Source organism: Dama dama, chromosome 4 (genome assembly GCF_033118175.1).
Source record: "Dama dama isolate Ldn47 chromosome 4, ASM3311817v1, whole genome shotgun sequence".
In the NCBI taxonomy this organism is placed as follows: Eukaryota; Metazoa; Chordata; class Mammalia; order Artiodactyla; family Cervidae; genus Dama; species Dama dama.
Window position 1 is genome coordinate 14,550,991 of NC_083684.1, and position 16,223 is coordinate 14,567,213.

Sequence of the window (16,223 nt, forward strand, 5' to 3'; positions counted from 1 at the left end):
GCCCAGCTGCTTCTCAGGCAGGTCCTGACCCAAAGGACTGACTCCAGAACTTTCTCAGGATCTCCCAGACCCCTCTGGCCTCTGCTTACAGTCGACGAGTCTCCCTCCTCCAGTGTACTTGGCCTGATCTTTTCTTCTCCCTGCTGGGGGCGACTTCACAGTTGGACAGTCTCTGGTCACTAGAGGCCCCGGGACTCATCTTTTCAACACCCTGGAGTAAAGACCTCTTTACAAGACTCTGTGTTGAGGGCTGTCCGGATGGGCACCTTCCCTGGCATGCCTCCCATCTTCCTCCCATCCTAGATCCTCGTCAAGAGGCTTTATGTACGGGTCCTTGCTCTTTGCAAGGCTTGTCACGCCGTCACGTCAGTCACTTGGGATGAACCACGAGCTTGTGGCCAGCAAGGCTGCTCCCACCTTTCCGGGGCCGTCGCATCTCTGCTCTTGCGCCTCCAGTGCAGTACCTCTCCGAGCACAGGGGTGGGGCGCCACTGTCCTGGGGTTCATCTGAAAGATGTTTTCCCCCGTCTTCTTCCAGGTGTGTTTTTCACTGTCGGTTGAGTGGTTGTCATCGTGATCTGAATGGCACTGTTTGCCAGCCGGTGGTCCTCTGAGCGTGTTCTAGTGTGTGACGTTCTGGGCCGCTCTGGCTGCAAATAGAGAAATGGGCTAATGAGAAAGCGTTTAGCCACCATTCCTGTGGACTTATTCTCAGGCACTCAAGCCTGTGTGGGGCTGTGACACTCTCTGGCCTGGTGCTTCCTGCCTGCTAAGTCGCTTCAGTCATGTCCGACTCTTCGCAACCCCATGGGCTGTAGCCCTCCATGCTCCTCTGTCCACGGGGATTCTCCAGGCCTAAGAATTCTGGAGTGCGTTGCCACACCTTCCACCAGAGGATCTTCCCAACGTAGGGCTCGAACCCGTGTCTCTCAGGTCTTCTGAATTGGCAGGCAGGTTCTTTACCACTGGCACCACCTGGGGAGCCCTGGCTCTCTCTGTTTCTTCTGGAGGAAAACGCGACTTCACTGGAAGATTGTCTCCCTTATTCCCCACCACAGGAAGGCTTTTGAAGCTAAGCCTAGCTCTTCAAGGCTGCTGTTCTCTGCCTTTGGTCTACATTCCTTTTAAAGTAGCGTTTACATCTGCTAAGTCTTCTCGTGGTGATTTCCCTGGTGGCTCAGTCAGTAAAGAGTCTCCCTGCGATGCGGGAGACCCGGGTTTGATCCCTGGGTCAGGAAGAGCCCCTGGAGAAGGAAATGGCATCCCACTCCAGTATTCTTGCCCGGAGAAGTCCATGGACAGAGGAGCCTTCTCATATTGGTTATGAATGTTCAAAAAACAAAACAAAATCAGGCAGCAGAAGTGACCAAGGTTCTGTGCTCGGCACAGCCAGCTGTAGGAGCGGCTGGCCTGGGAACAAGGAAGGTGGATCCATCCTGCCACTGGGAAACAAGCATGAGCTGTGCCCTCAACTCACTCCTGGGAGCTCCTCACCGAGGCCCTGAGAACCTGCCCAGGGCCCTGTAACTTTACATATCTCTGGCTTCTTTCAGTCGACGGCAAAAGATCAGTCACTGAGGTCTGTCTAGTTAGTTTCCAAAGCCTGACCAATGAAGGGTGCTGTGATGCCAAACTCTGGGACAGCCTCTGGGCAAAACTCTATGGGCCTGGAAAGGAACTGTTGCACAGTTTTGAAGTAGCAGCCGGTGTTTTAACTTGAATTGATACTGCTTTCTGCTGAAGTTGAGAGAAAAAGTGATGCTCTATAATCTTTCGTTGCTTTGTGTTCTGTGAGGCCGGGGGTCCCTGCGCTGACACCGGTGTGGCTTGCCTCGCCCTAACCTGACTTTAAAGCGGTTGTATCGTCACTAGAAGTGAGCTGTGTCATTACCAGGGTTTCCTCTCCCCAAACAGCCTGTGGTGAAGATTGTGTACCAAGAAGACCACGCCAGGTTGACGTAGGGACTAGGAGAGCACGCCTGAGGTTTGAGCTGAGCCGAGGCTTCAGTCTCCCTGAAGCCTTGGCCATGGACTGACTGACGCCGTCTCTGCTCCATGCCTGCCCCGCCGCACCAGCCCTCTGAGCCTCACCGGTGCAGCTTGTTCTGTGCCTCGGGGCTTCAGGGCGTGTGGGAGCTGCTGGTGGAAGCTGGGTGTGCTTAGATGAACTCGGCAGATTTCAGGTTCCCATCTGCCCCGGTGCGGTGGTTGCTGCCCGGGCTCAGGTGACGGGCTTGTTTGCTGGTCACTGCTGGGGTTCACCGGGGCCTCGGGACTTTCGTCGGCGGTCCTGGGTGAAGGCATTCTCACAGCAGACTTCGGCTGTCCTCCCCCGCTTATTTAAACAGTGGACGCTCCTGTCCTTGGCCTGGAAAGGCGTCGCTGGGGCCGTCCGTGTGGTACCCTTGTTTCTCACATGCCCAGCGAGGGGAGAGGCTGCCTCCTTGAATTCGCACGGTAGCTGCAGCAGGGAGGGACCCACGTTAGCCCCGTCATACAGATGAGGAAACTGAGGCAGAGAGGCTCGATGGCTGGCCCACTTGGCAAAGCCAGCAACTCGGGCCAGCTTTCAGACCCGCCCCCGAGTCCAGTCCCCGCCGGGTAACCGCTGGGACACTCCTTTTGCCACCTGTCACCTGAGGACTCGCCACCCGTGAGGGGTCCTGCTCCCCAGGGACCTGTCTCGGGGTTGGGGGGGTGGACACGGGTCTGGACACTCGTGCTGAGAGGCCCCAGCGTGGGACAGTCGGGTGAGGGACGGTGCAAGGCTGGGTGAGGCTGTGGGCATTCCGGAAGGTGTGGGGGACACAGCGTCTCTTTCCTGGTCCCGGATGGAGGTCTCCAGGAAGGCGTCCTGGAGAAGGAGTGAGGCGGCGGGGTCCAGAGGAAGAGGGACCCATGGGCCTGCCGGAGAGGGAGGGGGGCGAGGGGCCAGGACGGGCTGTGCTGTGGTTCAGGGGGACCAGGCGTGTGAACCTGGGGGCACCGCAGAGAGGTCTCCTCCGGCACTGGGTGGCCAAGAGTGTGGACGGAAGAGACAGATCCAGAGTGGGGACACGGGTGAGGCTGCTGCTCAGCCTCTGGTCTTGGCCCGGGCCTGCTGCGGGGCCTGGGGTCGGCCGCTCACCCTGTCTGTGTGCTTCGGGTTCTTTGAGGAACGGAGACAGTTTTCCTCTCAGGGATGGGGGGGCTTAGATAGTATCCATAGAGCCCTCAGTGTGTGATGCCTGGAGCCAGGCAGCACCCCCCTCCCCCCACCCCAGATGCTGAATGTTGCCACCTGTACGTGATAATCTTCCCAGGGGGTCCGTCCCCACTGTCGCCCCTGGGAGGATGAGTCCGAGGCTGGCAGGGCTTGAGAGGGAGGCCTGGTTTGGAGTGGAGTGAGTGGCCTGTCCACGACATGGGGATGGACTTGACTGTGGGGTCCTCCAGAGGCGAATGGCTCCCAAATCCACGGCGTGTGGTCTGGTCCCCGGGGGCCCTTTGCACAGAGCAGTGCATGGTTCAGGGGAGTGAGTGAGCCACAAAGCTGCCGTGGCCTACGGAGATCCTGAATTGGAGAACTAGGGTTTTGGATGAGATCTAAGAGTGGTTTTGGGGGGCCGGATAGGGCGGCGGGTGAGAGCAAGAGGGTTAAGCAGAGAGGCAGTGATGAAAAAGAGCCCTCTCCTCTGTATTCTCGAGAGCCGCGGTCGGAGACTGAGCTCCACGCTGCTCCTGGGTCGGGCAGTGTGGTGGAGAATTTCTGCAGGCAGAGGAAGCGGGGAGCAGGGCGGGGGTTGGGGGGGGGGAAACGCTCTGCCACTGTGATTTGCGCATGCGCGAGGGCCAAGTGGAAAGCAGGGGAGAGACTCAGAGGAGGAGGGCGCCCGCCAGGTGAGCTGGAAGAGTGGGGCTTCCCAGGGGCCAGCTTGAGAGCTGAAACTAAAGACGGTTGGCTCCACACAGGAGAACAACATGAAGTACTGGGAGAAGAACCAGTCCATCGCCATCGAGCTCTCGGACCTCGTCGTCTACTGCAAGCCGACCAGCAAGACCAAGGACAACCTCGGTACGCCGCCGCCGCCTCCCCAGCTTGGCGAACACGGGCTCCTTTCCGAGCCCGGCGCTGTCACGCAGCGTGGTGACCGTGGAACCTGCTCACTCTGCGTGCCAAGTGGGAACCTCCCCGTCAGAGTGTCCTCGGGGCCAGGGTGCTGCTGAAGCAGGCCCTCCTGGGTATCTTTAGAAGGAGAAACCCTCTTAAGGGGTGGATTGGTTGTTTTTTTTCCTGCCGACATAACCAATTACTACACATTTGGTGGCAGAACAACATATGTTTATTCTCTCGTAGTCGTGGACAGAAATCCAAAGTCAGTATCACTGAGATGAAATCAAGGTGTCAGCAGGGCCCCCGCTTCCTCCAGAGGAGGATCTGGTCTTGGCCTCCGGCAGCTTCTGGTGGCCGCTGGCATTCCTTGGCTTGTGGCCACGTCCCTCCAGTCCCCACCTTTGTGGTCGTGTTGCCTTCTCTTCTCTGTAGTCACATCTCCCTCAACCTCTCAAGTACAAAGTTTTACTTAGGGCCAGGTAATCTCCCCACTTCAAGCCCTCCATCTGCCAAGTCCCTTTGAAAGAACATAGTCAGGTTCCAGAGATCAGGACCTGGATATCTTTGGAGGCCTGCTGCAGGAAAATTCAAAAGTGGATCTTTGACCACATTTTCCAAAGCAGCAGGTTCTTTGCACTAATAATGGTCCTAGTCGTATTTTCTTTCCCCTTTCAAGCAACTCCTGTAGTTGCTTATAATTCCAGGGCAGACCAGAGAACCTGTAATTCCAGGGCAGAGAGAGAGGCAGTCCTAAACCCCGGAGTTCATGGTCACCCGGAGGCTGGTCCCTGGGCACCTCTCGATGTCCAGGGCAAGAGGCTGGAGCTCTTAACTGGAATCGGCCAGGCCCGGCATGTTTAGGAGCTCTCCCACCTAAAGCAGAGCTTTATCCAAACAGCTCAAGGATTGTTTGCGTTTCCCTCTACGCCGCTTCCCATTCATTGTCCCTCCACAGGCACCCCATCTCCTCTCTCTCTCCCCTTCCTGCGGGTGGGCGGTTCTCCCTCCATCAAGATGCTGGGTTCACTCATCTCACGTCTGCGACACCTTCACTAGGGAAGCCAGGCCCCTGTCTGTGTCTTCTGCTCCTCAGATCTCCTCCCTGCTGATCCCTTCCTGCACCACACCTTTCTATAACTGTATTCTGTATTGCTTTAGTGGTTTCCTGCACAAGGCTGCTGGTAGTTTTAAACAAAAAAGCAGATTACATTAATCCTAGACTAAGAGGCAGTGGGAACCCTGGGCTGCCGTTTCATCTCTGAGACTTCTCCAGAGGGCAAGAGCCCGCTGCAGAACCAGTTACATGGGGATCGTTACAACCACTTGAACGTCTCTGAGAGAGGTTCTGGGTTGCATTTGATGACCTGCACATCCTGCCAGTGGCATTAAGAAAAACCCACGAGACACAGGATAAATGTTGACTCCCTCTCTTTGTGCAGAAAACCCCGACTTCCGAGAAATCCGCTCCTTCGTGGAGACGAAGGCTGACAGTATCGTCAGACAGAAGCCCGGCGATCTCCTGAAATATAATCAAAAGGGTCTGACCCGTGTTTACCCCAAAGGACAGCGGGTGGACTCGTCCAACTACGACCCCTTCCGCCTCTGGCTGTGTGGCTCCCAGATGGTGGCGCTCAATTTCCAGACTCCAGGTAAAGGGGGCTGATTGTGGCCAATAAATCTATGACGGGGCATCATTCCAGGCACATTCTTCTGGGGCTGCCAGTGCGATGTGGTGGCCGGAGCACGTAGCTTTTCTTAGGAGCCGTCAGAGTTCACCCAGCGTGCTAGCATGAGGTCCCATCCCTTGCGTGGAGCGGTGAAGGGGACCACAGGCCATGCCAGGCCTTTGTGTTTGGCGGGCTTCTCGATAGTAAGTGACAGACACGGGGTCGGTCTGGTGTCAGGGAGGAAAGGAAATGCGTTTGCTCATGTAATTTAAAAGTCTAGGAGTGGAGCTTCAGGCACAGCTGGATCCAGGTGTCCCGTGGCTATGTCCTGGCCCCCCTCCTCTTTGGGGCCATCCCTCTGTGGCGGCTTTCTGCTCAGGCTCTCTTCTGGAGATAATCATCTGCTGGAAAAAGCCAACACGCCCAACTTCTTCATGCAGAGGGTAGCGTTAATTACCGTGCATGGTGCAGAGGCACTGTGGTGGTTCTCCCAGCCTCTTTGGAGGACCTGTTCATCAGTACTGTCTCTCGTGTTGTTTTTGTGCCTGCGTCAAAGTCCACTGAGTGGAACCTTCATGTCCTCAACTGGCGCCCTGCTGAGGCGGGCCGAGGTGACTTCCCTTCACTGCTGTTGCAGATGGCACTGACCCCGTAACCTTGTGTGAACCTCCCTTCACGCGTGGGAGCACCTGTGGTGCAGGGCGGATGCAACAGCTTTGAGCAACTTGGCCCCGAGCGAAACCACTGCACGCCGGTATCCAGGAGTGTCTGGGCAAAGACACTCTGCCAGACCACCTCCACAGAGACTGTGGGCGGGAATGAAAACTCTTTCTGGCTTAACTTCACCACCTTAGTTTTAGCAAACGCCTGTCTTTGATAGTGAAAACTGGTATCACACTGGTCAGAGCTTCCCTTACTGGTAACTTCTCTGAGTAACAGAGAAGTTAACCAGTTTTTCATATCCTTAAGAAACATAGGCATTTTCTTTTCTGCAGACTATATTTGTGCTTCTTATTTTTCTAAGGGGGTGTAGGTATTCACAGCAGTTATCAGATTTCTTAATAGGTTAAAGTTACCTGTCAGTGGACTGAAACAGATTTTTCTAAAGCATGTCAGATTCTATGGAAATTTTCTCCTGTGTAAAAATGTTTAGCTTTGAGTACATTCTGGACTTTGTATCATACTCGGAAAGTTGTCCCCAGTGTGAGCTTTTTTTTTTAATCCAATTTTCTTCCAATAACATGAGTTTTTAATGAATTTTTAAACCCATAGTTTTAAGTCAGATACCTATTTTAACAGCCACCTCAAAGGATTTTTACCTTTTATTGGGGTATAGTTGCTTTTGTAGTGTTGTGTTAGTTTCAGCTGTACAGTGAAGTGAATCAGCTGTCTGTGGACATACATCCTCCCTCTTGGACTTCCCACCCCACCCCTCTCGGTCACCGCAGAGCTTCGTGCAGAGCTCCCTGACTACACGGCAGGTTCCCGCTGGCTATCTGTTTTATAGATGGCAGTGAACACACCTCAGTCCTAGTCTCCCGCTGTGTCCACATGTCCGTTCCCTACATCTGCGTCTCTCTTCCTGGCCTAGGGTCATCAGTGCTGTTTTTCTAGATTCCACATATATGCATCAGTATTTGATACCTGTTTTTCTCTCTTGGACTTACTTCACTCTGGGTGATAGACTCTGGGTCCATCCACCTCTCTACAAATGACCCAGTTTTGTTCCTGTTTTATGGCTGAGTAGTATTCTGGTGTATACATGTGTCACATCTTCTTTATCCAGTCATCTGTCGGTGTGCCTGAGATTACTTCTGGAGGAGCCCCTCGGGGCCCCCTTTCTTGCCCTGCTCTCAGCAGCAGCTCTCTCTCATCCCCAGATAAGTACATGCAGATGAACCACGCCCTGTTCTCCCTCAATGGGCGGACGGGCTACGTCCTGCAGCCTGAGAGCATGAGGGCGGAGAAGTACGACCCCATGCCACCCGAGTCCCAGAAGAAGATCCTGATGACCCTGACGGTCAAGGTAAGGCCCCGCCCTCTGCCTGGCCTCCTTGTGTGAACTGTCAACACCCAGACACGGTTGAGGACCTTCACTGTGGTGCCCGCCAGGGTCGTTGCAGGGGCAGAGAGGCGGGAGGGCGTCTCCCCAGGTCCATCGTGGTCACCTCCCCTTGTTGTTGGTGGGGCGAGGTACAGATCCATCTCTTGCTGGGATCAGCAGGGTCAGCATCTGGTCAGAGAGAGAGAAATAAAACAGGTGCGACATGGCTCTCTGCTCTTTACTGAGGAGAGGGCTTATCCCTGCAATGGCCACTTTGAGGGATGGAAGCTTTTTAAAGCAGAGCCAACTTTTAGACATTGCGTTGTGTCTCAGTGAAGAGTTTCTGTTTTCTCCTGTTTGGAAACTATGCAAGGTAGGGAAATGAATTGTGTTTCTCATAAGATTAAGGGGGCTTCCCTGGTGGCTCTGATGGTAAAGAATCTGCCTGTAATTCAGGAGACCTAGGTTCAGTCCCTGGGTTGGGAAGATCCCTTGGGAAAGGGAATGGCTACCCACTCCAGTGTTCTTGCCTGGAGAATCCCATGGACAGAGGAGGCTGGTGGGCTATAGTCCATGGGGTCTCAGAGAGCCAGACACGATGGAAGTGATTCACACACACACACACACACACACAAGATTAAGGAAGAGACACTGAGGCATATGTGACCAAAGGTCTTAAAAGGCTCATTACAAAAAGAATTGGACATTCTCCCCATCCTTTCCCTGGAGGAGCTGGGAAACTGAGTGAGCGAACTCTGTCTCTGTAGGTGTCCCCCGGGTGTTGTGACTCTTGTGTGCAGGGAGGTCTCCCTGTTGAGTCTGGTGCGGGGCTCTGATCCTGGCTCATCCTTGCGGGCCCTGGGACTCTGCCCTGACTCCACTCACCCGTTTCCTCGTCCACAACAGGGAAGCGGTGGGGGTGTCTGCTCCCGGAGGGTGTAGCACCTCACCAGTGATGAGGAAGCGAGAACCCACCCATGTAGAACTCTCCAGCTCTGCACAGGGTGGAGTGCGAGGGGGGAGGGGCGGAAGAATTCTAACACTTGGCTCTTGGGGTCCTAGGTTCTGGGGGCCCGTCATCTCCCCAAACCCGGACGAAGCATCGCATGTCCCTTTGTGGAGGTGGAGATCTGTGGAGCGGAGTATGACAACAACAAGTTCAAGACGACAGTTGTGAGTAAGTTGCCTGGGTCCTTCCCTCACTGAGACTTCAGGCGAGCTGAGTTGCACATTGGGGGTGCTGGTTGGCGGGGCTTCACTAACGCACTGGTGGCCGGGTCTTTCCCGTCGTGCCCCTGCCCTCTGTGGGCAGCTCGGAGGGGCAGCGGAGGGCATGGGACTCAAGAGCTGGACCCACCGCGGTGTTTCTCAGCCCGTCACCCACGTCAGGAGGCCTGGGTGAGGCCGCGGCTCCCTGTGCCCATCACGCTGGAGTGTCCCCTCTATGGATCAGCCCCCACCTAAGTCCAGGGCTCAGAGAGGATGCGGCTGACCCGCCCCCAAGGCTGCAGCCAAACTTGGGTGATCTGAGCCCACAGTGGGCGGGGAGGCCCAGAGAAATGGCTTGTTCTGCCACTTGAAGCCTGGGAAGAACTGAACTGGGGGCCTTTCTGGGCTTGGGATCGCTGGCCCCTGGTAAAAGGCAGGGATAAGAGCTCACAGACTGGCCAGTGAAGCTGGCCCTGTGGAGGGTGAAGGTCGCCTCTCTTCCCTGCCCCCTGAGGCTGGCTCTCCCCAGGGACTCCAGAACCCACCACCTGTTCAGAGCCTGGCCCACCTCCCCCACCAGACGAGGGATGTGGCCCCCACCTTGTCTTTTCTTTCTTACAAACGTGTTGTTGCTCTGTGGTCCACCTCCCATCCCTCCCACGTGCCAGGGAGTTGAGATGGGAGAGCTCTAAGGAGAGGTGGTCCCGTCCGCTCTGCTTACTGAGGGCCAGGTCTGTGATGCCACTAAAAAAAGATCAGATCAGATCTTGGCCTAGATGTGTATCTACACGGCTGCTAAGGAGATCCAAAGCTGCTGGGTGTAGAGATGGTGAGCTGAGAAGGGGCAGGACAAATGGGGCCCCTGAAAGAGCCTGGATCTTCTTCCAGATGACAATGGCCTCAGCCCTGTTTGGACCCCAATGCAGGAGAAGGTGACGTTTGAGATTTATGACCCCAACCTTGCGTTTCTGCGCTTTGTGGTTTATGAGGAAGATATGTTCAGCGATCCCAACTTTCTGGCCCATGCCACGTACCCCATTAAAGGAATCAAGTCAGGTAAGGCCCCTTTTAATTACAGCGTTCAGTTTTCTTGGCCTCGTCTTTTGGTTCGCATTGCCGGCTTTTGGGAAGAATGGAGCCTTTGTCTTGGTTTGTATTCAGTTGTGGGTAGGTTGAGCAGTGGATCCTCACGGGAGTCCCGTGAGCAGGACAGAGACAGGGAGGGAGGCAGGATGGGGTGCTGAGTGGCTCCGGGGGGCTCCTGCATCCAGCATTGGATTACTACCTGATGGTTCACTTGGCACTGTAATTGGATTTCGTTTTGGAAACTTAGACTCTGTTGGCCTCTCCTCAGGCAGGCTCAGGGGCTGGTTAGGTGCTTATAGGGGAGGACAAGGCCCAGAGCCACGGCCTTAGGTCCCTTCTCCCCGCCTCGTCCTGGGCAAGTCATCTGGGCTGTCAGAGCATCACCTTCCTCTTCTCTGAGGTTGGCTGATTCACTTCTGATTCTCTCCCATGCTGGGCAAAACAACCCCCTGCGTCCCTGGAGAAGGGCCCTGTATTTCTGGGAAAAAACAGCCACAGATCCTCACTGGTCCCTGTTTTTCAAGGATCAATTTTTCAAGAGAAAAAGACCACTCTCCTTTTATAATTTGTATGCACAGATAGTCTTTTCTCTTGATGTTGCTTGAAAACCTTGGGTCTTATCTATTTATTTTTTTAAATTCTTTCTCAACTTGGAAACAGATACTCCCTAAATTTCTACACCTTTCTTTGTCTCTGCCTTTGATCATTTCTACAACTAGGTGAGTGTGTGTGGGGTGGGGGGAAATCCAGGTTCCTGGACCTGTCCCGGGGTGTTCTCATTCAGGCCCTCCGGGGTGGGGCCCAGGAACTGCATCTGCAGCCAGCTCCTCAGCTGACACTTGGAGAAAACTGAGCGAGACCTCGGCTGCCCCCTTTTGAGGAAACACATTCCCACTTGAGAAATACTTGCCTGATTAGAAACACCATACCGTTTTCCTGATTTGGTAAGAGCAGTGTACACTCGTTTGTAAGTCCGAGAGGCCCGATTTTGCCAGTCCGTTGGGTTAACTTACCCCCACTTCCCAGTAAACGACATTAAACTCAGCTATTTAGCCGCAGGACTTCTGCACTCTGCAAGTCACCTCCTTTATATCAGTAAGTCAGGCTTACGATGGATGTCTTTTTTTTTTTTCCATAAACAATAATGTATATTTTTGCAACAAATAATGTGGCAATAATGCTCGTAAATCAAAAATTATAAGAGTACTCGGGTAAATAGACAAGAACATTGTAAGGGGCATTCCCTGGTGGTGCAGTGGTGAGGATTCCATGCTTCCACTGCAGGGGGGCACAGGTTTGATCCCTGTTCAGGGAACTAAGATCACACACTCAGTGCAGAGCTGCCAAACAAACAAACAGAAAATCCACATTGTAGGGGATTCCAGTTCCAGTTCAGTTGCTCGTTCATGTGCAACTCTTTGCTACCCCAGGGACTGCAGCACGCCAGGCCTCCCTGTCCATCACCAACTCCCAGAGTTTACTCAAACTCATCTCCATTGAGTCGGTGATGCCATCCAACCATCTCATCCTCAACTTCTCCTCCTGCCCTCAATCTTTGCCAGCATCAGGGTCTTTTCAGTGAGTCAGCTCTTCGCATCAGGTGGTGGCGGATTTCTCTGTGGTAGTTGTGCCCCTCCCCTCTGGACACAGCAGCCCCCGGACGCGTCCCGCACGGAGCAGGGGCCCTGCCGTGTCCCCCTCCAGACAGGGTCCTGACGGAGCCCTGGCGCCCCTCCCAGGACTCAGAGAGCGGCCAGCTGATGCGCAGCCACCTTAACTGGGTGGACTCCTCTAGAAAACGCTGTGACTGAGCTTGGGGGGATTTAGAGCACAAAGAACATCTCAAGGATGATACAGAATGTGACGGCTGTGAGATGCTCCCAGGAAGACCTTCTCTCTCGCTCCTGCCTGGGACATCCATATTCATGGAGGGCATGCCACAGAATAACAATACCTTTGTGCATAAGGCTTCGGGGGGGCCTTCTGAGCTCGAAAATAAACCCTGCCCGTTGTTACCAGGGATGCACTTAAGCCTTTAAGCCAGCTGGAGCTCAGCAAAGAGGGAGAACAGCATTTACTGTGCTCCGTGCCTCAAAACTCTCTCTCTTAATCCTCGCAGCAGTCCTGTGAAAGGAGTTTTATCATCTCCACTTTTTAAATATAAGCCCTCTGGGGCCGAGAGATGTTAATTAACTAGCTCAGGGGTCACGCACCTGTCCGACCAGAGCCTGGGATTCAGACCCGGGAATGCCTTGACTTCAACCCCATGTTCTTCTTACTCTGCCGGCCACCCTCGGGGCCGCCGCGACTCCTGACCAGCCAAGTACTGATGCTGCTTCAAGCGGTGTCTCCGTTTCCCTTTCCTCTCGGGTCTTGCTTGTGTCAATCAGAATATACATGGCATCAGTTTCTAGTGAAACTGGCCAGCACCTTTCAGCCCCATCCACATGAAGGGCTGCTGGTAACAATGCGACTTGGGCGGTGGCAGGACGTCTGTGGACCTGGAGACGTCCCTCCGAGGGCGGGGGCGGAGCTCACTGCCCCAAACCGGGCGGCCTGCACTGGGCACTGGGCTGGCCCACTCTGGGTGGGTGGGCAGCCTCCCTGAGTGCTTGGCACTGCAGTACGTCCTGGCAGTCGATGAGCACCTACACTGAGACCAGCTCCATAGAGGTGTGGAACCTCAGCCCCGGCCTCTGGAGTCAGTATCTGCATTTTAACAAGACCCAGAGGTGACTCACATCTTAGCATAATTCCCAACACGTATAAGGGGAAAACAGTTCAGAAAACTTCTCTACAGCAGAATTCAAGGAGAGCAGGGTCCCCCAGAATCCTTCAAGGAGAAGAGTGTGACCTGAGTGAGAGTTTTGTGCCCACTCAGGTGTAAAATCAAAGGATGGATATGTTCAAACCGGCACAGTCCGGGGATTATATGTCCCCACGAGCTCGTACTGAAGATCACAAAAGACAATTTTAGCCAGCCAGAATATCTAATGGAAAGAGGTCAGTTCAGTAAGGAGGTGGTGAGCATTGGACATTGAAAAAAAAATCATTGTGTGTAAGTTTTACATCACAAAAAGGACACTGGACAAATACTGAGTTCTTGTTCATGAGATTCATGCTGACAGAAGAAGAAGTGTATAGATGTCTTCATCTTTCTTTGAAACAGGAAGTAAATATCACGTGATAGATTAGTGGGTGGATAAGCATAAGTAAAAGGTTAATGTAAGATTTAAGTCGTGGGTGTTCACGCGTTCCTTATTGTATTCTTTTGGCTTTTGCTAAATATCAGGAAAACTAAGCCTCCCTTTGTGGGAAAATTATGGTTACAAAATGGAATGCAAATATTACATACTACATCAATGTGGAAATAATAATACAGTTTACCTAATTAGGGAAGGGAAAGGGAGAGATGCTATCAAGTTATGTAAGCATGCCAGTGTCCTCATCATAAGTGGCACAGAGGGAGAGATTCAATAGATATTATTTAAAGATGATAAATCAACTAACAGACTAAAAGGTTCTTAAAGAGATAGAAGGATAATCATCAAACAAGCCAAAACTTGACTGGCAGAAGGCACTTTGTGCGTTGCTTGTCCCAGAATATCAGTAGATACAAGGCAAATATAAAGCTCTCAAGGTACAAATCTCTACTTACTAATGAGCCACAGGGATGTACTGTATCAGCATAAAGAATGTGGTCAGTAATACTGTACTTTGGGACAGATGGTTACTGGAGTTATTGTGATAATCATTTCATAGTACATGCAGATGTCAAATCACTATACAGTACGCTTGAAACTAATGTTATATTGTACATCAACTATGTTTCCATTTAAGAAAAAGCTTTGAAGTCAAACCAGGGCTACATAGTGAATCCCTAAGATACAGTGTTCAGTGGAACCTGTAAGATTCAGAATGGCTGGTTTTAAAGGAAAGGAAAGGCTGTGATTTTAAAGGAAACACACACTGCATAGATGATTTTGGAAAGCCGTTAACAATGGTTCCTTCTGTAATAAGAGGTACGAGTGGGTGGGAATGAGATGTTAATTTCTGCTGTCTATTCAGTTCTACTGCTCTATCAAAACAAGCCAAACAACCAGCCTTTAAGATGTGTTGCCTTAAACATTACTCACTGGGGAGGGGTGGGGGGACTGCAGCCCCATCTTAACCCTCTCCCTCAATAAAAAGAAACATTTAAATGACTGGCAGACACAGGTCCTCACTACAAATAGGGAATGGCAAACTACAAATAGGGAAATGGCATCCTTCTTTTAGGGGAGGATGATCAACAGGGCAAACTGCCAAGGGATGGAAAGATTTCTTCCCACTGGACATCTTTGAAAACACTCGCTCGTCCCAGGCTTTGTACAGGGCTGAGTGAAGAAGATGGACGTGGGGATTCATTACTCCTTTGCATCTTTTGGGCTCAGGAATATTTAAGGGACGGAAACACAGCTGTAGAGCGTCTGAATTCAGTGTGCAGTGTTCTGTGGGCTTTAATTCTTCCGAGCCATCTGCATTTCTAGAGGGCAGGCATTTTTAACTTCATTTCTCTGGCTGGACCTGGCAGTCGGGGTGTGTCCTGCAGCCCCACTCCCCAACATCAGGTGGGGGAGGGACCTCTGGCTTCCAGAAGGGAAGTCAGCCCCCCAGCACGGGGCCCGCACCTCTCCGCTCCGTGCACTGGGCGCCTGATCCCTGGGTACTCCAAGAAAAGCAGAGATCTGACGTGAACTGGTTTGTGTTTTCGACGTGCAGGATTTAGATCTGTTCCTCTGAAGAACGGCTACAGTGAAGACATTGAGCTGGCGTCCCTCCTGGTTTTCTGTGAGATGCGGCCAGTCCTGGTGAGTGGAGAAACACCAGTGGGGGCTGGCTGAGCCATGTCTGTGGCAGGGGGGAGGTGGAGACGACCTCTGAGTGTGGCTGAAGGGCTTGGAAAACTTTGAGAGGCATCTAGCCAAGCGCGCCACACCATAAAAGGAGGATTCCTTTTAGCTACACATGTCCTCCGAGGTCCTCGGGTTTTCCTTCCAGTGGCCTGTCTTGTGTGAATAGGGTTGTGTCGCTGGAAAGGGGGAAGCTCTTTGGAAGTTCCCTGCTTTCATTTCAGAGCCGGGCAAGACGAAGCCCTTCTGGGCACACTCGCCCTTCCGGCGTGCTTTCCTCCACCTGGTATTCTGGTACTCCCTTCCAGAGAGCCACAAGTGTCCCATAGGGTCTTGTCATGGCTTGTCCTGCAGAAGGAAATTCACAGACGTCAGCTTCCCACAGGGAGCGGCACTCGCCTTGTGGTTCTTTCTGCTCTTGGTGGAGCCTGCCTTCTTGATTCTTTTGGTCTGTCAAGGCCTTGAAGATACACAGTCTCTACGCTGATGAACCAGTTTGGGTTGGCTTGGTGGAAAGGGCTTGGCCTGTTTGAACTATGAAAGAGGATGAGATAAGGCTGGTCGGACAAAAGCTTAAGAACGCACCACCAAGCGGTGGGTAGCTCAGGTTTTGGGCTTGATGGTGTGTGTTGCCATCCTGGGGGCTTTCCCGGTGGCTTGGTGGTAAAGAACCCGCCTGCAGCGCAGCAGACGCGGGTTCGATCCCTGGGTCGGGAAGATCCCCTGGAGGAGGGCATGGCACCCCACTCCAGTAATCTTGCCTGGAGAATCTCATGGCGAGAGGAGCCTGGTGGGCTACAGTCCATGGGGTCACAAAGAGTCGGACACGCCTGAGCGACTGAGCACATACACACATGCATGGTGATTCTGGAGCCTCAGAATTTTCCCAACGGCCACCCCTATAAAATGAAAGCCACAAGGGCCCACATGTGGCCACTAGTTTCACAGGATCCTTCCGTTCCCTTCCCGCAAAACTCAGCATGGGTCAGGTGAGTCTGTGGTCACCCCAGTTCTCCTGGGATGACCTGGTCAGTGCTGCATGCCTCATTTTATCGCACCTTTTTTTTTTTTAAACAAATTGCAGGGTTGTGACAAGTCTGTTGGCACCATTTTTCCAACAGCATTTGCTCTCTCCATGTCTGGGTCACATTTTGATAATTCTCTTATTTCACATTTTTCCTTTACTGTTCTATTTGTTACAGTGATCTGTGATCTTGGCTGTTAACTATTGA

At 52.9% G+C, this 16,223-nt stretch overlaps 1 protein-coding gene across 6 annotated transcripts in view; it reads left to right on the top strand.

The window, feature by feature from the left end:
• The window catches only part of PLCG2 (phospholipase C gamma 2), a 162,693-nt gene that overhangs the window by 130,584 nt on the left and 15,886 nt on the right, over positions 1-16,223 (top strand). For 5 of the 6 annotated variants that reach the window (XR_009692296.1, XM_061138170.1, XM_061138171.1 and 2 more), the window contains 6 exons: positions 3,952-4,054; positions 5,533-5,742; positions 7,641-7,786; positions 8,867-8,981; positions 9,902-10,069; positions 14,861-14,949. Coding sequence is in view for 5 of the 6 variants with exons in the window: in XM_061138170.1 (XP_060994153.1) it covers positions 3,952-4,054; positions 5,533-5,742; positions 7,641-7,786; positions 8,867-8,981; positions 9,902-10,069; positions 14,861-14,949 (831 nt within the window). In the remaining variant the exon portion in view is untranslated. The remainder of the gene's footprint in view (positions 1-3,951; positions 4,055-5,532; positions 5,743-7,640; positions 7,787-8,866; positions 8,982-9,901; positions 10,070-14,860; positions 14,950-16,223) is intronic. The other variant, XM_061138179.1, reaches the window with a different exon arrangement.